Source organism: Myodes glareolus, chromosome 7 (genome assembly GCF_982192425.1).
Source record: "Myodes glareolus chromosome 7, mMyoGla1.1, whole genome shotgun sequence".
NCBI lineage: Eukaryota > Metazoa > Chordata > Mammalia > Rodentia > Cricetidae > Myodes > Myodes glareolus.
This window is the reverse complement of record NC_142032.1, coordinates 103362854-103389463: the sequence shown is the minus strand read 5'-3', so window position 1 is coordinate 103389463 and position 26610 is coordinate 103362854. Positions and strand designations below refer to the sequence as shown.

At 36.4% G+C, this 26610-nt stretch overlaps 1 protein-coding gene across 4 annotated transcripts in view; it reads left to right on the top strand.

Moving 5' to 3' along the window:
* Fchsd2 (FCH and double SH3 domains 2) overlaps positions 1 to 26610 on the top strand; it is a 231214-nt gene that overhangs the window by 70416 nt on the left and 134188 nt on the right. For 3 of the 4 annotated variants that reach the window (XM_087908664.1, XM_087908666.1, XM_087908665.1), the window contains exon 4: positions 24311 to 24387. The exons of the other annotated variant lie outside the window; for it this stretch is intronic. In XM_087908664.1, the coding sequence (XP_087764790.1) occupies positions 24311 to 24387 (77 nt within the window). The remainder of the gene's footprint in view (positions 1 to 24310; positions 24388 to 26610) is intronic. 4 annotated transcript variants of the gene reach the window in all.

Here is a 26610-nt window from a genome sequence, read left to right as displayed (position 1 = left end):
TAAGACATGTTCTTAGCCTTTAATTTATAATACAGGCTATCCTTAACTTTTGTAGCTCAGACTATCCTTCAATTAGCTGTATAGTTCACGCTGGCCTCAAATTTGAGATTTCCCTGCTCTAGTAGCCAAGTGTTGGGATTGTGGATACATATAAAACATGCTGAGCTTGTTTCTGAATTTCTAATGAAGACTTAGGTAATGGTGGGAAGTGCTTTAGGGATTTGGTAAATTAACATTACTTACTAGAAATTATGTATGCTGCCTGGTCAAGTAGATAAATCAAGCAACACACACATACACACACACACACACACATACACACACACACATACACACACATACACACACATACACACACACATACACACACATACATACACACACATACACACACACATACACACACACATACACACACATACACACACATACATACACACACATACACACACATACATACACACACACATACACACACACATACACACACATACACACACATACATACACACATACACACACACACATACACACACACACACACACACACACGGTCTTGCTTTAGTGAGAGTAGGACTTGCGGCACAATGTACATGGGCAATGTGTTTTGCTTAATGAAGGATTGTATTTAAGTGTTAGTTTTCTTGGTATAAGGGAGTTCTAGTTAAATTCTGAACTTTATTAGAATTTGTTAGTTGTAAGTTGTATTGTATAATATGTCATTTGAAAGTTAAAGTTCTAATTCAGCAGATTTGTGTGAAAAAACATGATTTGGTGAATCTTTGTTTGAATAATGTCTATTTTTGGAATGACTATTTTGCATTAAAATAGAATAAATTATGTTTCCTATTGTTTTTTTAAATTTATTTATTATTTATGTATACAGTGTTCTGCCTGCATGTATGCCTGCATGCCAGAAGAGGGTACCAGATCTCATTATAGATGGCTGTGAGCCACCATGTGGTTGCTGGGAATCGAACTCAGGTCCTCTGGAAGAACAATCAGTGCTCTTAACCTCTGAGCCATCTCTCCAGCCCCCATGTTTCCTATTTTTTAGTGTAGGATTTGTTGAAGAATTGAATACAAATGTTAAATACTGTGCTATTCCAGAGAACTGTCATTCTCTGGTGTATAAAAGCTTGTTAACTTTTGTAGAAGAAAATGAGAACTCGTATGGAATGTAAACTCTAATTGACAAAATAAGACAGCTATGCATGAAAAGGTATTAAATACACAGTGTAGTCACAATTAAGTCAGATTTTTGTTATTACATGTCAAACTCATGGACGGGAAATTGTTTGCCATAAAACTGTAAGGACATAAGTTTGATACTCAGAACTCATATTAAAAAGTAGGGCAGTGGTGGTGCACATCTTTAATCTGAGCAGGCAGATTTCTGAGTTTAAGGCCAGCCTGGTCTATAGAGCTAGTTCTGGGATAGATAGGACTACACAGAGAAACCAACACCCCACCCCCTGCGTGCACGCGCGCACACGCAGAAAAAAAAAAAAAAACCAAAAACAAAGAAAGAGAAGTCAGGCATGGTGGTTGGTTTGAGCTGTTTTGAATTTCGCCATTGTGATAGTTTGAATAAGAACGTCCACCATAGTCTTATAGGTTTGAGTACTTGATCACTAGGGAGTGGAACTGTTTGAAAGGATTACAAGATGAGGAGGTGTGGCCTTGTAGGAGGAAGTGTGTCACTGGCAGTGAGCTTTGGGGATTCAAAAGTCCATGCTAGGCCCAGAGTCTTTCTCTGTGCCTATGGATTAGGTTCTAGAATTCTGAGCTACTTCTCTAGTATCATGTCTGCTTGAGTGCTGCCGTGCTTCTCACCATGATAATGAAATAAACCTGATACTGTAAGCAAGCTCCCAATTAAATGTTTTCTTTTATAAGACTGCCTTGGTTGTGGTGTCTCTTCATAGCAACAGAATAATGACTAAGACAGCACTAAAATGTATGGGGTTATCTGTTTCTGTTTGTTTTGCTTCTTAACTTCTTAAAATACTTTATTCTTTTGAAATTAAAATATCATTTTCCTTCTTCCTTCCAACCTTTCCCATTTACTCCATATCTTGATTTCTTTCAAATTCATGACCTTTATTTCTATAGTTGTTGCTATAAATAACCCTAAATGTATAAATGCAACTTGCAACTTGCTCAGCTACTTGTTTGTGTGTGATTTTGGAACTCATCATGCAGACCTGGCTGGCCTCAGAGATCCTTCTTTCTCAGCTTCCAGAGTGCTGGGATTAAAGGTGTACACCATCACTCGTGGCTTAATAAAAAGTAGGAAAAATAATTCTGTGGACACAGTATTCCTGAGGATGACTTCTTAAAAATTCAAATACTAGTATCTTTCATATAGTGGTTAGGTTTTGTTACATGACTAAATAAATATATAGATATATACTTGTTTACTGGACTGAGGAATACATCCAAATAAAACTGAGATCTATAGACTTTATTTTGCATTTAATAATAATACTGAGTTTTCAATCACTTTAATCATAATCACCATTTGCTAGGTAATTGGCTATATGCTAGGAATTGTTCTTATCATTGATTTAGCTTCCTTATTGTACACATTTTCCAGTTGAGTAAACTGAGGCTCAGAGTTGTTAATTACATTAACATGTCATTTGTAACTAGTAGGGCTGAAATTTGAATCCGTATTTGTTTAACTTCACACCATGAATGCCTGGACTACTAGCAAGACATCTCCTTAATTAAAGACACTTCCGTTTCAAACCTGGGCCCCTGAATTTGAGTCACATAACCCATGTGAAGTTGGAAGGAGAGAATTGACTTCACATAGTTGACCTCTGATTGCTACGTTTCCTTCCACATTGTGTGTGTCTGTGAACACATACATATATGTATATGCTAATAAAAATAGTTTTTTAAGAATTATTTATTATGGATACAGTGTTCTGTCTGCATGTATGCCTGCAGGCCAGAAGATGGCACCAGATCTCATTACAGATGGTTGTGAGCCACATGTTGTTGCTAGGAATTAAACTCAGGACCTCTGGAAGAGCAGTCAGTGCTCTTAATCTTTGAGCCATCTCTCCAACCCCAGTAAAAATGTTTTTTAAAGATTGTACAATGTTGTGAAATATTGTTATTTGTCCTGGGCAGTTTATTGTCAACTTTACACAAGTTACAGTTATCTGAGAAGAGGGAACCACTATTGAAAACATGTTTCCATAAGATTGGCCTGGAGGCAAGCCTCTGCTGATCAGTGTCAGAGGGTTCAGCCCACTGTGGGTGGTGCCATTCCTGGGCTGGTGTCCTGGGTTGTGTAATAAAGCAGGCTGAGCAAGCCAAAGAGAGCAAGTCAGGAAGCAACATTCCTCAATGGCCTCTGCATCAGTTCCCACCCTCCAGGTTCTTGCCCTGACTTCTGGATGATGCACTATAACCTATAAGTTAAAATAAGCTGTTTTCTCTCCAAGTTGCTTTTGGTCATGGTGTTTTATCACAGCAATAAAAACCCTAAGACATACTAGGATAGAGATTACAATGTCTGTTCTTTGATTCTATTGTTGTTATATTTTGTTGTTATTGTTGTTGTTGTTTTTACCTTAGAAACAGTTCAAAATTATAATCTTGGTTCTAATATTTGTATGTTTTTAATTGTGTTAATTTTTCCCTTTAAAGCCTACCTTAGTATTCAACTCTTCCTGGGAGCTTTGAAGATTTTGTGATCTTAGTTCTAGCACGGGCTGACTTTCCTTTCTTTCTAACCTGGTTCACTATTAGTTTTTAGTTTCCTCACCTAAAAGTGAATATTAGTTTAAATATTTGACTATTTTTATTTTAACAATGACTCTCAAAGAATAGTGAACATTTCAGCAGTGTCCAGTACTTAGAGTAACATTAGCGTATAGTTGAAAATGCTCATGCAGTACTCTAATGAAAGCCTTGAGCACATACATGCCTGCCATGCTTCGTCTCAGCCTGTGCCTTCCCTCCTCACCCCAACTCATTTAATTGTAGTCAGAAGTTTCTGACTCGCAATCTGCTCCCAAGTAACCACACAGAGGCTTAGTATTAATTAAAAATGCTTGGTCAATATCTTAGGCTTGTTACTAGCTAACTCTTACATTTAAATTTACCCATTTCTTATCTATGCTTAGACATGTGGCTTGATACCTTTCCTCAGTACAGCATGCCTTTCTTGCTTCTCTCTATGTCTGTTCACAACTCCTGACTCTGCCCTTCTTCCCAACATTCTCTGTTTGGTTCTCCCCCTAACCTTATCCTGCCCAGCTATTGGTCAGTCAGCTTCTTTATTAAACCAATCACAGTGACATAATGGTCACACAGTATAAAGGAATATTCCACATTTAATTTTTTCAGCGTCATTGAAGTTGATCTATTACTGCTTTTATTTTTGAGATAAGGAAATGCAAGATCAAGACAAGTAGATGAACTTAAAGTTCAACCCATGTATATGTGTCTTTGCTCTTAACCAGTGTGCCAGAGATCTCAGTAATAGCTACTCAGGGGAATCACTTGTGAACTTGTCAGCATCTTATCCCTACTGTCTAATCAGCAAGTAACATTTGCTTCAGGTACATGTGGAGTGACCTTGTAAATTTTGCTTTAAAATTTCTTATGGTACTTTGCACTCAGAAAATTTCATTTGTAGCTGAACACTGTGGTGTATTCTAATATTTAGTCTCATTGCTGGGGCTCTAGCAGAAGGAAGATCTTAAGTTTGAGGCCATCTTGTCTCTAAAATCCAAGGGGTGATCAGGCAAGATGGCTCAGGCAGTGTGGCATTTGCCTGAGAACCCGAGTTTGATCCCTGGGACCCTCATGATGGGAGGAGAGAAGAACCAGCTCTGAAAGTTGTTGTCTTACCTCCATATCTGCACTGTGGTGTGTGTACACATGCACACATACTCCCACGTCAAATAAGTAAGTATAGTAATCTTTTTAAAGCTAAAAATGGCTGGTGATGGAGCAACTGCAACTTAAAAAACAGAGTGACTTTCATTTATTATTCACTGCTACCTACTTTGTCAGAGTTTTCCTGATCTTCAATAAATAAAATCATAATGTTTTGTAATTCATTTATCAAAGTTGAAAAACATGAAAAGCTTGAGCAATATAGGACGTACAGTTTGAAAAATGTTGATGCTTCAGTGACTTACTCTGAGTTTTGAGTTATGTTTTATTGATGTGATTCCTAACTAGAGATATTTCTATAAAAGTAGGAACTTTGATCCTTGTTAGTATAAGCTCAGACTTTGACACTTGCTTTTAATATTAGTAATGTATTTTTGTGAGTCATTATTTATGTTGTATGTTGTAAACTTAAACAGCTAGAAATTACTTTCTTAAGGATGAATAATTAATATTTATATTTTAAAAGGCTGCTGGTGGTGGTGCACGCTTTTAATCCCAGAACTGAGACACAGGTGGATCTCTCTGAGTTCAAGGCCACCCTGGTCTATAGAGCGAGTTCCAGGACAGCCAGGAATTCAGAGAAACCCTGTCTCCAAAAACAAAACAAAACAAAACAAAACAACAAGGTGTACTGTTTACATCTTTACCAACAAAATCAAATTAGATATTCTACCTGACAGCTTTAATGTCTCCCTCCACCCCCAGGCAGGATCCTGGGTGGCCTGGAACATGATATTTAGACTAGACTGGCCTCACAGAGATTCACTTGAGCCTCTGTTTCTTGAGTGCTGGGATTTAAAGTAGTTATTTGTGTTTCTTATACTTTGAGACAGGGTTTCTACATAGCCATGGCTTTCCTGGAACTCATTATATGGATTAAGCTGGCCCTTGAACTCACAGAGTTTCATCTGCCTCTGCCTCCAACTTCTAGATCTATAGGCATGTACCACCACACCTGGCTAAAGTAGTCTTTCTTTAAAGATCTTTTAAAAATTCAGCTTTTTAACCCTTATTTAAATGCAGTTTAAAATTTTGTAGGAAAAGTGGACTCTTTTTAAAAGGGTTTTTTACAATCTTTATTTACTAATAAAATGTCTCTGGCATTTCTATTTTTATTTGCAGTAGTTACGTGATAAGTAATTTTTAACACTTTAATGTTTCTGTGTTATAAGCATTTTTATTAACTGTAATTAATATGATTTTGGGTCCTAAAGAGTCCTTCATGAGTTAATAAGAACTTAGTGTTAAAAATAGACATTAAGTGACAGCTGCTCTACTAGTGACATTGTTAAATGAAAAAACATAGAACTGGGAGAAAATATTTGCAAGAAAATTATTTGTATCAATAATATGGGAAGAATTCTTAAAACTGAATAATAATAAAATATCCTATTCTAGTCTTTTGACTTGGCACAAACTATAGTCATCTGAGAGGAGGGAACCTCAATTGGGTAAATATCTCTATAAGATTGTGCTATAGGCAAGCCTGTAGAGCATTCTCTTAATTAGTGAATGATGAAGGAGGGCTCAGCCCATTGTCGGTGGTGCCATCCCTGGGCTAATGTTCCTGAGTTCTATAAGAAAGCAGACTGAGCAAGCCAGAGGAATTAGGCCAGTAAATAACACTCCTCCATGGCCTCTGCATCAGCTCCTGCCTCCAGAGTCCGTTCTGCTTGAGCTCTTGCCCTCATACTTCTTTTGATGATGAACTGTTATATGTATGCAACTGTGAATGAAATAAGCCTTTTCCCCCAGGTTGTTTTAAGTCATAGTGTTTCATCAAACCAATAGCAATTCTAATGGAGGCACATCTCACCTTAAAGGTGGGCAAAAGACTAGAACAAACACCTCTGCTTAAAAAAATAAAATAAATTTGGCATATGAGCAACCAAAGATGCTCAACATTGTGTCACTAATTACTAATTAGACAGCTGCATTCCCGAATTGTGAGAATACCAAATGCTGCCTACTACTGGCGAGACAGGAGTGCTTTGTTGTCAGTAGGAATACACGATGGCACTGCCACTTTGGAAACAAACTTTGTTTTTGCTTATTTTAATCATTTATTTAACTTTATTTTATGTGCATTGGTGTGAAGGTGTCAGATCACCTGAAACCAGTTACAGACAGCTGTGAGCTGCCATGTGGGTGCTGGGAATTGAACTCGGGTCTTCTGGAAGAGCAGTCAGTGCTCTTAACCTCTGAGTCACCTCTCCAGCCACCTGGAAACAAACTTTATTATATGATCCACAGTTGTGAACCTTTACATTTAAGTCATATGTGTTCCAAATATATAGTCACACAAAAGTCTTACACACAGATGTTTGTACCTATTTTGTTTATAATTTCCAAAATCTATAAACAACCTAGATGTTCCCTTCCATAAGTGAATGGACAAAGAAATTTGTGATAAATCAAACAATGAACAGTTAAGTTACTGAAAGATATCAAGTGAAAGACCCTGTTAGAAAAAAAAACTGTATGCTATGTGATTACAAATACATGCTGATAAAACAAAATTATGTAGATAGTTAAGGTCGGTGATTGGAAGAGATTATGGGGGTGAGGCAGGAATGGAGACATGAGAAGGTGTTGGAACAGTGAAACTAACAAAGCAGGTAGATACATGAGATTCCCTTTGTCAAAACTAATAGAATGGTATGTCATAAATAGTAAACAGTAATGCAATCCAGGAACTTCAGCTAATAATGTGCTAATATTTCACTAATTGTAACAAATGCATTCTACTAAAGAAAAGTTTTAGTAACAAAAATTGGTACAAAAAGCTGAGTGGGAATCTTGTACTTCATGTTCAGTTTCTTTGCTATGAAAAATAAAGGCTACTAATTGTTTACTGTATGTATAATTGTTCACCAAAATTAGGAATGAGTTAGTTCATCGATTATTTACTGAGAAAAAATTGTGAACTATGCCAGGTTTTAATAGTTCTATTTCTAAAAGAACTCATTTATAGCTGTCAATCAAAATGTATAGTGATTTGAAATAGCATGCATGGGTTCATCTGATTGGATTGAGTAGTCTGGAAGTATTTTAAACTTTGAGAAATGACCTGGGTTTGAGCATATACTGAACTAGCTGGGTGATCTTATGTACATTAATTAACTTTTTAAAACTTCTGTTATTCACTACATTAGTTGATGGTTATAATGTTTATAAAAAAGTGTGAACGTCTTATATACAGCAAACTTTCAGCTATTAGCTCCAAAGATTAGTTGTGTATGTGTCTGTCCAGTAAGGAAAATGAGAGAAGAATGGCTCTCCTTTGCTCTAACTGTTCAGACACATTTGAATTACTTCTGAATTTCTACCTCTGTTTCCAGCTGGCTGAGGTGATGCACATGAGATACCATTTTCTTGCTGATTAGATACATTCCAGCTTCTGCTTTCCAGAAGGAACTGCTTTTACAGCTGTCTTTGACATCATTGGGTAGCTCAGTCATGCTGACTAGTGTAACACTTTTTATTGCTTGAGAGCAACAGAAATCGAATCTTTTCTCCCTCAATAAAATCTTCTTGTGATGGAGGCTTTCTTTCAAATAGGTACCAGCTACTCTTAACCCTGAAAATAGGACATTAAATCTAGGAGACATTTTAAGTGATGTGGTTTTGAGGATATTTGCTCACTTTTAATGTTCTGAAAAAGCTAAAATTTTGGGTATTTTATTCTAAAGGTCTAGAAACTATAGTTTATGTTTTTCCAATTGATCTTTTTTTTTTCTTGTGCTAAGGGTAGAACCTAGGACCTCAAGCATTCTAGGCAAGTGCTATTCCAAGTCTTGATAATGTTTTAATAAACTGGGTCAGGTTTACTCTTTAATGATTTACCAATTTAAATCACTATTAGGAGATGACTACAACTGTGAAAATACTGTAAATCCCTCTCCCAGCAGCTTCCAGCTCTTTGGAAAGAAAAATTTACACATGACAAGGAAAGGATAAAAAAAGATCAGAGCTGGGGTTATATAACTATAGTTCTTAGATAAGCATTCTACTGAAAATTGGAAGACAGAGTAAAAGCTATTGAAATTTTGTTTTATCTTTTTATTTGAATCTTGGTCTCACGTTGTAGCCATAACTAGCTTACAGCTCAGTTTGTGGATCATGCTAGCTTGGAACTCATAGAGCTGTTCTTGCTTCTCCCTCCAAGTACTAGGATAAAAGACATCCATCATCATGCCTTGAAGCTCTTGAAAGTTTAGCAGAAAGTTAAACTGGTGTATTTGAGTTTATAAAGTTTTCTTCTGATTAAATTTTAAGTAATATTTCCATTGTAGATTTATTTCTACAGAAAAAAAATATTTTTCAGGGATAAGATTGAAAAAAACTTAAATAATTAAGTAACTGGTACTTATTATTCACTGTAGATAAATGCTATAAAGTGTCTCACACTAGCTCAGAATTGAGTATAATAAAGGGTTCTTTATTTAGGAGTAGACTCACAGATCAACAGTCCTGCACAAGCAGGGAACAGGAACAGAATCAAAACCATCTTACCCTGTCTTGGCAAGGTTTGACCTTTTTTTTTTTTTCATGTATCCTGCTTGTCCTGTGTGGACACCATGTGTTTTGTCAGTGTTTGAGTCATGGGCAGTTCTTTGCCCAAAGGCCAATTTTGCCAAGAAGAAAACAAGCTTCAAGTGGAGTGTCTTCGGTGCCCAACATTCTCTCAGGAATAGATTGGTGCTGCCAAGAGCAATCGTGTCTTGTGTCTACAGAACACTAAGTTGTTTAAATGCCATATTCTACAGTTCTTTGAAGTGATTGAAGATTACCTATTTATGCAGAATACAGTTTCTATGTATTTAAAGAACCTGATTAGTCTAACTAATAATTCTTAACACCTTTGTAGCTTAAAGAGTAAGGCCTCATATTACAGTATTAAACAATCTTTAAACAGCTTGCAGCAAATGACCTCAATTTAAGCAATGTATAAATATCTTGATTAGAAGTAGAAATGTTTAGTACAATATGATAAATATTTCCTAAAATTGTATCAATATGCAAAATGTCATAAGCAGAGGTAGAAGCATGCATGCATACAATATGACAAAATAACTTTGCATAGGTGTACAAATATTATAAATAGAAATAGAAGCTATTCAATATAGTGAATATAATTTGGATTTGTATAAATATACAATAGCTCGCAAGTATTCATTCTTTTACTATTATTATTATTATTGTTAAGTGTGAGTAAGTTCACACTAAATTACCTATTATCCCATTCAATTTTCCCTCTTTTTTTTTTTAATCTCTGGGCCTACATAATTTCCACCTCAACCCCTAACCCTAACAAGTAATGATCAACCCCGAAATGGTGTCCCTGACCCTGAGGACAAACTTTGTTGGGAGACGGAAGTCTTCTACAATTACTTCCAGCTGTCATGGGAGCAATGTTCTCTTTCTATGGGATCCTGTAAAACTAAAATGATGGTTAAGTTTCATGATTACTGTCTGGTACAATTGCAAATAGTCCCTGAGTATTCGGCAGGGTTTTTCTGAAGTTATTTGAAACTTGAACCAGAACACTGTAAGAAGGTGCACCATTCCAGCTAGCCAAGTTGGAATCATTTTTGAGCAGCTGTTACCCAAAACCCATCTTAAAATAGCACTGTCAGCAGCATGACATCTTATCAACCAGGGGGAATTGTTGTTGTGGGAGCCCCATCTTCTTCCTGGAAACTTCAGAGATTATTGCAGGAAAATTTGTTCATTGTGAAAAACTTAAACATTATTCATACAGACATATTCAATGAAAGGTACAATAGAAACAAAAATAGGTATGGAGAAAAGTAAAAATTTTCCTAAATACTTTCTTCTTTTCATCCCATACCAGATGGCTCCTAACATGAAACAGGAACTCTGAATTTTTCTTTTGAAAACATGCTTGGATTTAGAGGAGAATAGCCATTGTCCAACTCCAAAGCCAGCTTTAATTTTTTTAAATATTTATTTATTATGTATACAATATTCTGCAGGCCAGAAGAAGGCACCTCATTACAGATGGTTGTGAGCCACCATGTGGTTGCCGGGAATCGAACTCAGGACCTTTGGAAGAGCAGGCAATGCTCTTAACCTCTGAGCCATCTCTCCAGCCCCTGCCAGCTTTTATTTTTAAGTAGAGATATATACATGATCAGGTAATGAAATCATAAGTCAGATTTCTCTTTGCTTGGGTAATCCTTTCTGGATCTTTTCTCCTTTAGGCATCTAGATGTCCAAGGTCTCTCAATATTTTGAAGATGATTATTTTCCTGCAAAGAAAAGAACAGAACCCTGTTACAATCCTTATGAGGTTTCCTTACCACCTGTATGATTGTCACCTCTGTGAATAAGCTGTCATTTCTCTGTCTCAAAAGGTTTCTCTTTTTCTTTTCTTCCTTTTTTTTAACCGAGCTCTACATTTTTCTCTGCTCCCCTCCCCTTCAACTCTTTCCCAAGGACCCCATGCTCCCAATTTACTCAGGAGATCTTGTCTTACTCTACTTCCTATGTAGATTAGATCTATGAATTTATCTCTTAGGGTCCTCATTGTTGTCTAAATTCTCTGGGCTTGTGATTTGTAGGCTGGTTTTCTTTGCTTTATGTTTTAAACTCACTTATGAGTGAGTACATGTGATAATTGTCTTTCTCTGGGTCACAAGAGGTTTCTCTCTTTTTTTTTTTTTCAAACTGAATTTTTATTAATTTTGATGGTATCCATAGCTTTTCTTCTCCTTTGGAAATAAGAACGAACCCCCTTTCCCAACATAGTACATTTCCTGGTTTCCATGGTGAGGTCAACACATCTTGAAGTACTCTGGCTGATTTTTTTTTAAACAACTTTATTTAACTTTATTTCATGTGCATTGGTATAATGATGTCAGATTCTCTTGAACTGGAGCTACAGACATCTGCAAACTGCCATGTGGGTGCTGGGAATTGAACCCGAGTCCTTTAGAGGAGCAGTCAGTGCTCTTAACCACTGAGCCATCTCACCAGTCCCTACTCTGGCTGATTTAATTCATAAGATTTTTGTATTATCCAATGTCTCTCTGCTGCCATTGTTCCTTTCTCATTAGCATTAAGAAAATTCAAGGTTAATAAAGCATTATGCCATCTTTTTCTGGGGGTATTTTCTGTTGCTTTCTGTTTGTTTAACATATCCATTGTAGTTCAATTTGATCTTTCTATAACTGCCTGACCTGTAGGATTGTTTGGTATACCTGTAATATACTTTATGTTATCACAGGCAAAAAACTGTTTCATTTTCTTAGAGACATGCTGTACCATTATCTGACTTTATTTGTACAGGTATACCCATGATGGCCATAACTTCTAATAAATGTGTGATTACTGAATCAGCCTTTTCTGAGCTCAAAGCAGTTGCCCATTGAAAACCTGAACAACTGTCAGTGGTGTGGTGCACATATTTTAATTTTCCAAATTCTATAAAATGGAACATATCCATCTGCCAGATTTTATTCCTTTGAGTACCCTTTGGGTTACTCCTTGCAGGTAACAGTGTTTGGTTATAGAAAGAACAAGTAGGATATCTCTTTATAATCTCCTTAGCTTGTTGCCGTGTAATAGAAAGCTCTTTCTTTAAACCTTTGCTATGGATATGATTTTTTTATGAAATTCTGAGACCTTCAGCACATTTGCAAGCAATAACCAGTCAATTTCTGCATTACCTTGTGCTAGAGGACCTGGGAGACCCACATGTGACTGGATGTGTGTTATATATATATGGGATAAAGCCTATTCTTGATTATATCGAATCTAAGTGAATAATGAGGTCAATTCTGTATCATCTGTTATAAGTTTAGTGGTTTCAATATGCAAAACAACTCTTTCTGCATATTGCGAATCAGTAGCTAAATTCGAGAGGTTCTTATTTATTTGTTTGTTTGTTTGGTTGGTTGGTTGGTTTTTCGAGACAGGGTTTCTCTGTGGCATTGGAGCCTGTCCTGGAACTAGCTCTTGTAGACCAGGCTGGCCTTTAACTCAAAGAGATCTGCCTGCCTCTACCTCCCAAGTGCTACCACCACCTGGCTTATTTTATTTTATTTGTATTTAATTTAAAAAATTGTTTTGAGAGGTTCTTTCAAATTCCTTAGTACTATGAGAATAGTACTAATTCCTCATTCTGCACATATGATTCCAGGGTATGAAATTTTTCCATTAAGGATAGCTTCTCATCCTTGGATATCATTTGGATGGTGTGTAGATTGCTTTCCTGGAGAGATACTCTATCTGGTAACTTATCATAACTTTTTAAGAGATTTTGATTGTAAAATTCAACAGTATGAATTCTCTCAGATAATTTCTCAACACTCTTTGACATGAATTGAATTTGTCAGTCAAATTAAAGTTATTCTTTTCAATGGTATTAATTTTTTTCAGCTAACTTTTGATTTTTGATGATTTTCAATTTTCTTGTCAACTAGTCCATAAAGACTAATTTCTAAAAATACTTCATTCTTGGCTCTGTTAGCAAACCATTTTCCTAAAGATATAGTATGAATAACAAAACTAAGTACCAATACCAAATAAATAGATGTAGCTGAAAAGCCATATAAAACTTGTAGAATACCATTCATAGTATAAGCAAAAAGGTTATTAAATTCCTGGATGATGCTATTTTCTGCAATTATATAGCTCTCAAATTTTTTATTTATTTATTAATCAAATTAACTTACCTTCATTATGAGACTTCTGTAAGTTGTGGATATAATTGCTGTTGCATGGTGGAAAGTCACGACCAGTGGTGTTGAGACCAGTCCCACTCAGTTCCACCTTGGTGTCTGCTTCAATACTGACAAATGATGCTTTGCTTGACAAATTAACATCAATTAAATCGATTCCATATAGGGAGAGAATTTTTTGGTGGCCAGAATATCAAGGAACCTGGACCATATGAGCCAGGAACACAAATTGAAAGCTGTGCTAGTTGCTGTGGCAGGGAAAGCTGTGACGTGGGGGACTGAGCACGAGCCTGCGAGATTGCCAAGTCGCTGTGGTAGCTCCACTGTGGCGGGGTTTTGTCAGAATACTACTCACGTGAAATAGCCAGGCAGACTGGAGTGGGGATGGGAGACCTTCTGGGCACGGACCTTTGGACTGGTCCTAATAGGCATGGAGTTGGGATTCACCTGGGCTCCAGATGTAGATGGACACTATAAACTTGTCCCACACAAGCTCAGAATTGAGTATAATAAAGAATTCTTTATTTAGGGGTAGACTCACAGGTCACAGTCCTCTGAACGAGCAGGGAACATGAACTGAATCCAGCAACCAAAAGAAAGAGAGGCCGCACAAGCTTTAAGTCTATATTTATAGTACGAGAGACTACACCCAAGTGGGCTGGTATCTTAACGGATATTGACTCTAGGAGTTCCCACAGCAATATACCACAGCATTGGGTATATTTAGCTATCTGCCTCTTTAAGAAGAGGATGTGTTTATTAAATATAGTCTAAGTTATGTGCTCGTGTTCTCAATGACATTATCTAAACTGGTTACCTAGCATGTTCTAAGTACTTATACATGTACTTTCTGTTGTAGAATTGGCATGATAGCAGTCAGTAGAGAACTAAGTATATTTCAGACAGAGAAGCTGTGTTTCCTACATATGCTAAGATACTGTTGAGTTTTGTATAGACAGCGTGAATTGAAACAACATAATACATTCCGGTTGTTAGAGAACTAAGAAAACCATTTTTAAATGTTTTTATATAATTCTATTTTAAGTATTGTAATAATAATGTTGCTTTTACTCTGAACTGAATAAAAGAAAAAATGTGAAAGGAATTTTTGCTGTTTTCAGTTTGATGTTTGAGAATCTTACCGTTTATAGCCAATGTTGGCCTTAGATTTTACAACGTAGCTGGCAGGCCTCAAGATTTTAATACTCTTGCCTTTTTCTCCCAAATGCAGTAATTACTAGTGTGTATTACCACCCATATTAGAATATATTTGCCTGTATAATTTTTTAGTCAGAAATACAAGGGATAGCTATATATCTAATGGTGTGTGTGTGTATATATATATATATATATATATATATTCATTTGTTCATTTGATATGCCATTTAGCATAAGCTATGTATTGGAATTTGTGCCTGTAATCCTAGCACAGTGGGAAAACAAGGCAGGAGGATAAGAGTTCAAGGCCTACTTGAACAGCATAGTGAGTTCAAGGCCAGCCTGGGTCATATGAGACTCTGTCTTAAAAAACAAAGCCAGGGGCTAGAGAGATGGCTCAGCGGTTAAGAGCATTGCCTGCTCTTCCAAAGGTCCTGAGTTCAATTCCCAGCAACCACATAGTGGCTCACAACCATCTGTAATGAGGTCTGGTGCCCTCTTCTGGCCTTTGGGCATACATATTGCCCGAATATTGTATACATAATAAAATAAATAAATAAATATTAGGGAAAAAAAGCCAACAAAGAAAAAAAGTTCAAAAATATAAACCCCAAGCAAAACTAGTTATTTAGCAGAGTACATTTATCCGTATTTTTTGGCTGTTATAATGTGTGACTTTCAGATAATCTTTACTAATAATGATATTTTGAGATAGAGAAGCAATTTAATTAGAATCATAAAAAGCTATAATTCCAGATGATCTAGATATAATTATTATTCATGATCTAGATGTAATTAATTATTCATCTGTTTAAATTCTTAACTATCAATGCTTTTTTGTTAATCATTGTATTTGGTTGTTACACATGCTGGTGTTTATTTTTCTTTCAACTTTCATTTATTTAAAATTTTTTTATTAGAAAAGAGCAGACCAGACCTGGGGATATGACTTAACTGATAGAGGCCTTGTTTAGCAGGCACAGACCGCTTGGTTTGATCCTAGACCACATAAAACTGGGCATGGTAGCACATGCATATAATCCCAATGCTCAGGAGGTGGAGGCAGGAGGAGTTCAAGATCATCCTTCGCTCTGTGGCAAGTTTGAGGCCAACATGGGACTTGTCTTAGTTACTGTTCTGTTGCTGTGAGGAGACATCATCGCCAAGGCAGTGTATAAAGGTAACAATATAATTGGAGACTTGCTTGCAGTTTCAGAACAGAGGCTTAGTCCATGATCATCATGGCAGGGAGCAAAGCTGCAGGCAGGCATGGTGTCAGAACAGTAATTTAGAGCTCATATCTGATCTGTAAATTGCAGGCAGAGAGAGAGAGACAGACACACACACACACACACACACACAGAGAGAGACAGAGAAAGAGAGAGAGAGAGAGAGAGAGAGAGAGAGAGAGAGAGAGAGAGAGAGAGAGGGAGAGACCTGTTAGTCTACCCCCTGTGACATACCTCCTCCATCAAAGCTCTCCTAATCCTTCCTAAATAGTCTAGCAACTGGGAACCAAACATTCAAACATATGAGCCTGTAGGGGCCATTCTCATTCAAACCACCATGAGACCACCCTACCTTAAAAACAGGAAAGAAAAGAATTAGACAAAAAATCCTATTGAACCCAATAAATACCTTTTTTCCCCCCTTGAGTTTTCTAGACACAGTTTCTCTGTAGCTTTGGAGCCTGTCCTGGAACTAGCTCTTTTAGACCAGGGTGGCCTTCAACTCACAGATATCCACCTGCCTCTGCCTCCCAAGTGCTGGGATTAAAGACATGTGCCAGCACCCTCCTGGCCTCAATGAATATCTTAAAGAATTTAAAAATAGTGGAGCTTTGTTATATTCAGTTTGGGCTGTTACTTGGTACCAGTAAATCTGTACATGTCCGTGTTTATAAACTAAAGACTAATACTCACTAATAACATCCTATAACCTTCTCATTGGTAAAAACAAAAACTAAAAAAAAAAAAACCATTAAAACAAACAACCCAAAGTAAGAAGTCCTTATGTGGAAATTACAGAAATCCTACAAGGCCCCAAAGCTATTTCTTTTAGAACAGTTTTGAATTTACTAGAAAAAAATACAAAGGTAATACAGATATCTTCCCCAGGTGTCTGCATTGTATGTTAGCATCCTTATGATACATTTCTGACAATTAGCATTAGTAAATTAATACAAGTAAAGATTCTTTTTTTCTCTTTTATTTATTTTTTTAAATTTTTTATTGGTTTTTATTGAGCTTTACATTTTTCTCTGCTCCCCTCCCTGTCTCTCCCCTCCTCTTCAATCCTCCCCTAAAAGTTCCCATGCTCCCGATTTACTCAGGAGATCTTGTCTTTTTCTACTTTCTACTTCCCATGTAGATTAGATCTATGTAAGTCTCTCTTAGTGTCCTCATTGTTGTCTAAGTTCTCTGGGATTGTGGTTTGTAGGCTGGCTTTCTTTGATTTATGTTTAAAAACCACCTATGAGTGAGTACATGTGATAATTGTCTTTCTGTGTCTGGGTTACCTCACTCAAAATAATGTTTTCTAGCTCCATCCATTTTCCTGCAAAACTCAAGATGTCATTATTTTTTTCTGCTGTGTAGTACTCCATTGTGTAAATGTACCACATTTTCCTTATCTATTCTTAGGTCGAGGGTCATTTAGGTTATTTCCAGGTTCTGGCTATGACAAACATAGTGAACATAGTTGAGCACATGTCCTTGTGGCACGATTAAGTATACTTTGGATATATATCCAAAAGTGGTATTGCTGGGTCTTGTGGAAGGTTGTTTCCTAATTTTCTGAGAAATCATCACACTGCCATCCAACGGGGTTGTACCAGCTTGCATTCCCACCAGCAATGCAGAAGTGTTCCCTTTTCCCTACAACCTCTCCAGCATAAGTTGTCATTGGTGTTTTTTATTTTGGCAATTTTGCAGGTGTAAGATGGAATCTCAGAGTTGTTTTGATTTGCATTTCTTGATGACTAAGGATTTTGAACATTTCCTTAAGCATCTTTCAGACATATTAAATTCCTCTGTGAGAGTTCTCTATTTAGGGCTGTACTCCATTTTTTTTATTTGATTATGTCTTCTTTTGGTGACCAATTTCTTAAGTTTTTTGTATATTTTGGAGATCAGACCTCTGTCTGATGTGGATTAGTGAAGATCTTTTCCCATTCTGTAGGCTGTCGTTTTGTCTTATTGACTGTGTCCTTTGCTTTACAGAAGCTTTTCAGTTTCAGGAGGTTCCATTTATTAATTGTTTCTCTGTGTCTGTGCTGCTGGGGTTATGTTTAGTAAGTGGTCTCCAGTGCCAGTGTGATCAAGTGTACTTCCCACTTTCTCTTCTGTGAGGTTCAGTGTGACTGGCTTTATGTTGAGGTCTTTGATCCATTTGGACTTGAGTTTTGTGCATGGTGATAGATATGGGTCTATTTTCATTTTTTACATGTTGATATCCAGTTATGCCAGCACCACTTGTTAGATATGCTTTCTTTTTTCCATTTGCTATTTTTTGTTTCTTTGTCAAAAATCGGGTGTTCAAAGGTGTGTGGATTGATATCCAGTCTTCTATTTAGTTCCATTGTTCCTCCTGTCTGTTCTTAGGCCAATACCAGGCTGTTTTCGGTGCTGTAGCTCTGTAGTAGAATTTGAAGTCAGGGATTGGGTTGCCTCCAGAAGTTCTTTTATTTCCCAGATTTGTTTTGGCTATTCTGGGTTTTTTGCTTTTCCATATGAAGTTGAGCACCATACTTTCGAGGTCTTTGAAGAATTTTGCTGAGATTTTGATGGGCATTAGGTTGAATCTGTGTGAAGATTCTTTACACACCTAGATAACACCGGTTTTTTTCCTATATCCTTTGTGTCTATCAATATTATATTTAATTTTTGGTCTCTTTATTGGTCTGTGACGATATTTTATTCTTTATTTTTTTCTGCTGTGTGTGTTAAGAATCGAACGGAGGTTCTCTGGAAGACCAATCAGTGCTCTTAGCCACTGAACCATCTCTCTTGCTCCAAAATATTTCCTTCTTGGTGAGTGTGTGTGTGTCCTCTTACTGTATAGCACTATAAAATGGTTCGGGATGGTATATTTTCTACCCTAGCTCTAGAAGTAAGCCTTTTTGCAAGGAACCCTGATTCATCTTATTGGAAAAATGTATTGGAATCCAAGATCTTGGCACTGGATATATAGTGACTGCTTTGCTGTCATTGCTTCTAGGATTTTTCAATGGACATAGCTAGGAAACATGTCTTTTACTACTTATATGTGCATCTGTCTATGTAATTTTTTGCTTCTCACATATTGTACATCTATCTTTGTGGTAATTTTATGTATGTTTTGGTTTAGATGTCTCCTCTGATTCATCCCAAGTTACTTGTTCCATATTTCCCCTCTTGCTTATTGTAACATCAAGTATCATGGCTTATTTCATCTATGTTTCGCGTATTTATTTGTTTAAATCTAATATCTGTACAATACATTGCAGAATTGTTAAAATATAACTGTTGTGCAAAATCTTTATCAAATAGGGTAGTGTTTGTATATATACTTTCTTTTGTCTTTTGTTGTATAATTTCTAGTAGATATATTATTCTTCAAAATCACTTGGATTGGTTTGTAAAAAAATTGTTTCAAAGGATTAACAGATTTTTTTTACCTCTTTTTTCTCTTATTCTATATTCTCTCTTTATTCTATAAGTTTACTGGTGAACTTCTGTTTATTTTAGCAGTGTACTTAAATTCAATTGTTATTGTTTTAAAAAACAACAAAAAGTTATTTCAAACCTTTCCTTAAAAAGCGTGGGATTAGTGTTGCTGCTGTGGTGCCCTCTTTAATTCCAGCACTCAGGAAGCAGAGGCAGGTGGATCTTTGTATGTTCAAGCTTAACCAGGTCTACAGAGAGTTCTACACTAGCTACATAATAAGATCCTGCTTTTAAAAGCAAAAATTGAAAAGGTATTGTGGCCTAGAGAAATGGCTTAATAGTTAAGAGCATTTGCTGCTCTTAGAGAGGGTCTGGATTCAGTTCCTAGCAGTTACAAAAATAAATAAGTTTAAAAGAGTAGATTAAAGTTCCTTGTTTTCATTAAGATGATGTCGAGTGTGATAAAGGCCATCATCACACCTTCCATCCAGCTTATGCAGTGCACTTACTTTTAAAAGATTATTTATGTAGCATTGGAAATTTTGTAATACAAATGCATAGCATATAATGTTGTCTTTCCCAGTACACTCTCCCTCCACTTCCCAACACCTGATTCGTCCTGTTCCCACGCCTACCACCATTCACTCCTCTCCCATCCACCTGTAATGTCTATTCTATTTCCCCTTAACAGTGAGATTCATGTGCCTCCCTCCTTGAGTCTTTCTTGTTACTTAGCTTCTTTGGGTCTGTGGATTGTAGTATGGTTATTCTTTTACTTTATGGCTAATATCCACTTATGAGTGAGTACATAACATGTTTGTCTTTCTGGGCCTGGGTTACCCCACTCAAGATGGTCTTTTGTAGTTCCATCTATTTTCCAGCAAATTTCGTGATGTCATTGTTTTTAACAGATGAATAGTACTCCATTGTGTAAATGTATCACATTTTCTTTATCCATTATTTGGGCCCAACTTGAGACCCATACCTTGAAAGGCCCACTCCAGAAACTGCCTGGAAGACCAGGACCCAGAGACTGAACAGCCCAGAGACCTAGGACAGAAAAAAATAACGAAATAAATCCTAATGATACTCTGCTATACTCATAGATCGTTGCCTAGCCCAGCTGTCATCAGAGAGGTCTCCCCCAGCAACTGATAGAAATGGATGCAGAGACCCACAACCAAACATTAGGCTGACTTCTGGGAATCCCGTGGAAGAGGAAGAGGAAAGATTATGGGAGTTATAACAGAAGGAGCTGGAGTGTTTCTGACTCTGTTACCTGCTTTTGGGACCCTTTCTTCCTACCTCATTGCCTCACCTAGCCTTAATAGGAAAGTTGGTGCCTAGTCTCACTACAACTTGGTATGCCATGCCTGACTAATATCCATGGGAGGACTGCCCTTTTCTGAAGAGAAAGGAGGAGGAGGAGTAGATGGAGGAGATTTAAGGGGGTGCTAAAAGGAGAGGATGAAGGGGAAACTGTGATGGGACTGGGAAGACATCAATTAATAATAATAATGAAAAAGAATGTTGTTTCCTAATATTTTAAAAAAGCGACCTGATGACAATCTCTTAGTAAAATTTAAGTTTCAATTTTATTCTGTGCCGTTTAAAGAATGTACATGCAGAATGGCTCTGGGAGAGCCAGGAGCACATTCCTCAGCTTGCTGGCTTGAATGGGCAAAGGTTATATCATCAGTCCATTTCCCAGTGTCTATTTAACAGTGGCTTTCTTTGTATTTCTTTACTTGTTAGGGAAATACAGCAAGTGTTATTGAATGGTAAAACAAAACAAGTATTATATCAGACACTGATGGCTTTTTAAAAAGTTGGAATAGAATGTCCTTGGATATTCCAAAGGCTGTCTGATAGTATACATTTTTATGGGAGTCACTGCTTTAGTGGGAATTATATTGCTAGTCAAAGGAACTTTTTGTATCTGGTGTTCAAATCAATGTAAATAAGTGTATACTTAGTGGACCAGTTTTAGACAGTAACTCCCCGTGGGCCAGGGAGTGACTGAAGAAAGAAAGGCCCTTTAAATATATACAACCAGCCGTAATTTTTCTTAGCAAATTAATTAGTGTTGATAATTTTCTTTGTAACAGACCATTTATCTCTCTGATGTAGCTTTAAGTATAATTTAGAAGGTGAGCTAGTTAATTTAAGTATATAAAATGCCCTCAGAGACATGAAATGTTATTTAGGACCGTACTGATATTTCTGAGCATCTATGCAGATTAGATCTTGAACAGCTGCAGAGCACATAGAAGTCGTGGTTCCTGCCGCTGTGGACTAGCTTGAATAAAGTCTTTCATTTAGAGAGCTCACTGTTTGTCCAGTTTTATGAATCCCTCAACTCATCTCTGAAAGGTTTATTCAATTTAATACAGTCCAGCTTTGTGGTTGAGAACTCCAGAAACTGCTTTTGTAATTTAGAATGCATAAAAAGTTAAATTAATGTGATAATTTTTAGAATTAGATAAAACCTACTTTAAATGATGTCTTTCTATAAAAAGTTTGAGAACTTTGGATGTAGCTCAAACTTAGCCTGTCATTTTGATACTGTCCTGGAACTTGCTGTGTAGACCAGGCTGCTCTCAAATTTGCTTACTTCTTACTTCTATTTCCTACGTTCTGGGGTTACAGGCGTGTACCACCATGTCTGACTCAAATTTAACTTGTCTATGAACTATATCAATAAGTAAAATCTGAGTATTATAAAGTTTCCTTTTTTCTTTGTGGTTTTAAAGTTTTCTTTTTCTTGCAGTGTTAAGTTGAACAGTTTGTTTCTTCTGTATAAACTTGAAGAGTGCTCTCTGTCATTCTGTTCTTTTCCTTCTCTTAAGAGGCTCATTTCTTAGACTATGTTCTATGTTAATGAAATGTTCTACAAACACTTTAGAGTTAATAAGGCTGAAAATCAAATCATAATCTTATAATTTATATGTCACATCATCTGTTTCTTATTGGGGTATTTATATTATACTTTTTTTTTCCACTAGTGACTTGCATGTTGCTTGGCATTTTCTGTTGCACACCTCTTTTTCTTTCAATAGATAGTGAGTTATTTCAATTCAGAGATCTTGACTTAGTTCAACTTTTACAAAAAAATAATGTGCAGCATGAAATAAATTTCAGGGAATTTTTCTTTTTTGGGGTGGGGGGCATGTTTCTCTGTGTAACGTCCCTAGCTATCCTGGAATTAGCTCTTGTAGACCAGACTGACCTCGAACTCAGAGAGATCTGCCTGTCTCTGCCTCCCAAGTATTGAAGTTAAAGGCTTTCACTACCACTATCTGACTTGGGATTTTTTTTTCATTGCTTTGGAACACAAACATAATCTCTTTCAGTCGTGAGGGTAGACAAATTTTACTGAGGAATTTATTTGTGGTTAAAATTAATAGTTGTAGTATCATATTTTCCTATGTGAAAATTAAGGACCATAGAAATTTTGATCCAAACATTTTAAATCTACAATGACAAAAACACCAAATATTGGTATTATACATTAGGATCAGAGTAATATAAATGAAGTTTATTAATGTAGTCAGTGGATTTTAGCATCAACTAAATGCTAACCACTCTGTTATAGCCTGTGCATATAGTACTTTATTAATAAATAGACATGATCCTTAACTAATGGAACTTATAGTTAATAAACAGAAAAAAATGTTTAAATAAGAGAGTAACAGGATATGAGGATTATGAATAAATAGGATTGCATGACCATAACTGAATGGAGGTATAGACAGTGGTTAAAAAGAGGAAAAAGGTAAAGGACTTACCTAGCTTATACACTCTAAATAGTTTCTTAGGTGTCCATGAAAAACTAACTTATTTTGGGTCTGAACCAGGAACTGGAAAAGAAAGAATAAATCAAAGACTGTTTAGGTCATGATAATGAAGCCAGTTTGGAGAACCCCCTACAGACCGTATATGTGAGTGCAATTAATTAGAACACATTCATTATTTAAAATATGAGTTTATAATGGGCCAGAACTGAACAATCAAATATCCTATTTTTCCATTAAGAACTGTATTTCAGGCCAGGCCATGGTAGTGCATGCCTTTAGTTCTAGCTCTTGGGAGGCAGAGGCAGGCGGATCTCTGTGAGTTTGAGGCCAGCATGGTCTACAGAGTGAGTGCCAGGACAGACTCCAAAGCTACACAGAGAAACCCTGTCTCGGGGAAGGTGGGGTGGAGAACTGTATCTCAGGAGAACCAAATAGTTCAGAAAGATAGTTTATTCTTGTAGAATTCCAACCTGTAAATAAATAATAACATTATTTTAGTAGAATGAAATGAATTACCTGTGCATTAAAATTGTCTGTCTTTTCTGCTTATACTTAAGAGTGTTTGTTTAGGAAGTATAATAGTCTTTAAAAGAAAGGGAGGTAAGAGTTTGGCAGGTATAATTGTGAGATGCTATGCTAGGAAGGTATTTCATGTGGTGGAAATGACATGAGCAAAGTACAGAAATGAGAAAATACTGTTATGTAGCCAACAGGAACTTAGCAGTTGGGCTCCCTAGAGTGTAAACAGTTAAGTGGAAGTACTGGAGATTATAGTTAAGGTGAGTTCTCAGAATGCATAGTACCTGGAAATAGTGAAACCCAACTATTTCCAAGTTTAGGAGGAAATTAAGATTCAAAGGAGCATTAGTTCTTGTTATGCATTGGATGATATATGGGTAGATATATTTTCTCTCCTCATATTCAAGAGTTTTGCTGTAATTTAGAAATGTGGTCCATGCCTCAACCAAGTTACAGTAGGAGCCTTAGATGCCAGCTGTGTGATTAGTCAAATAGTTTGGTGATATGAAATGAATATTCCTTAAGTCCCACTTTTCTCATCCTTAAATATTTTTAACAGGGTATCCAGAAGTTGGCTAGTCAATATCTGAAGAGAGATTGGCCTGGAATAAAAAGTGATGATCGGAATGATTACAGGTAACTTACTAAATTGTGTGTGTGTGTGTGTGTGTGTGTGTGTGTGTGTGTGTGTAGGCCAGAGCTCAACCTCAGATATCATTTCTCTACTACATCAACTTGTTTTTTAATACAGAGTCTCTTACTGGACCCTGAAGTTTGCCAATTAGACTAGGCTGGTTGGCCAGCAAGCCCTCGGGAACATCTTTTCTCTACCTCTCCAGTGCTGGGATTACAAGCATATGCCACTGCATCCAGTTTTTCAATGTAGTTGCTGGGAATTGAACTCAGTTTTCATGCTTGCATGGCATGTACCTTGTACAGACTGAGTCGCGACTCCAGTTCCTTCCTTTTTTTAAAAAATGGTTTTACTCAGAGGCCTATTACAGTTAAATAATGTGATACTCCAGTTTTTTAAAGGATTACTTTTTTCTTTGCCTGTTTTAAAGACATAATTATTTTAAAAAATTATATTCCATAGCATGAATAATCTTTGTAAATTAGATTATTTCAACATATCTTAATCCAGAATTATATATTAATACCCACATATGGAATTGAAAAAACAGAGAAACAGGTTGTTTTCTTATGAATCTGTGATAATGGAGCATTGTTGCAATAGTAATGAAACAAGATTACACTGCTATCATGCTCATTGACTTGTTAAAATAAATCTTAAATTTTCAAACTTGAGATCTTTGTGAATGCGTATTTAAATAATAAGTGGGAAGTACTTTATATGTAACATGATACTTGTATTGGAAATGTATGTATTTAAGAGAGTGTGGAAAAGCTCACCAGTTTATGTTCCACATGAAACTTTTCAAGAAGGCCAGTGATGGCAAAATACAAATTTTGTCCTCAGTAACCTACCAATATCTTGTGTTTTTGTTTAGACTTTGATACCTTTTGGGACATCAAAATTTGAAAATATTTAATGATTTTTGTGCTCAGGGATGTCATTAGTTTGGGAGTTAGAGAGGTCAAAAAAAAACTCAGCATTTACCATCTTTTTGGAATTAAGACCATTTCCAACAAACAATAATTAAAAAAAAATTGAGTAGTTAAGGGTCCATTTTAAAGTCTGACTCAGAAAACATGCAACCGAAATGTCCATGAAGACTGACATTATGAAAGCATTTCCTAAGAATGGGGCTAGAGCCGGGCAGTGATAGAGCACAACTTTAATCCCAGTATGATCTTTTGTGAATTTGAGGTCAGCCTGCTCTACAGTGAATTCCAAGACAGCCAGGGCTGTTTCACAGAGAAACCCTGTCTCAAACCCCTCCCTCCCCCTAGAAAATGAACGGGGCTAGAAAATGGAATGTTAAAAGAAATCTAAAAATTATTTACACTGGCAGAGTTCAGCTTGCATAGCTACAAAATAATAGATAGTATAATTTTAATATTAAAGTAAAATAAGAAATAAAAATAAGAGATTTTTTTATGAACTTATTAGTATGTAAACAATTCGCTGAGGGGATCAAATACTAAGTAAAAGAGATGGGTAAAGTAAGCCTGTGGTTAGTAAACACGCTCAGCATTACTGATGTGAATCAGCCTTTCAGGAGAGACTGTGTTGCTGATGCACGACTACAAGTGATGGATGAGGTGTGTTCTAGTTTGTTTGAAATTCAGGATTCAGGTTACTAAAGAAAGAAGGGAATGACTATTCTTCCAGGCAATCTTATAAAAGAGGGTGTTTTAACCCAACAGTTGCTGAATATTTACTAAATGCCAGACACTTTGTAGGACTTCGCTCACATTTGTGATTATTAAAACAATCCAGCGAGGGAAATATAATTATTCTTATTTTATATAATAAGTTAGCTATTAGAGTAAACTTTAGGATTAGAGACCTTGAAAGATATGGTGTCTGTTTTTCAGGAACTTACAGAAAGTAGTCACTATAAACAGATGTCAAATTTGGAAGTAATAAAAGTGGATATGACAGAAAAACCTCAGCTTATAGCACGTAGTCTTAAGAAATGTGCAAGACGTTGCCAGACAGACAACTTGGTGAAAGGAATTGAGCAGAAATAACATCTTGAAGATGTGGAGCATAGGAAAATATGGTGTTGGATAAAAGTAAAAGTTCAGGAAGGCTGTTGTAAAATGTGTGGGTTAGAGGGTAGACCTGGCACTAGGTGTGGAGATATGTAGATAAGCATCATAAGTGGTTTTCATGATCATGCCTAGGGTTTATAATTTTATTTAGAAGGTAACAGAGGCATTGAAGAATGT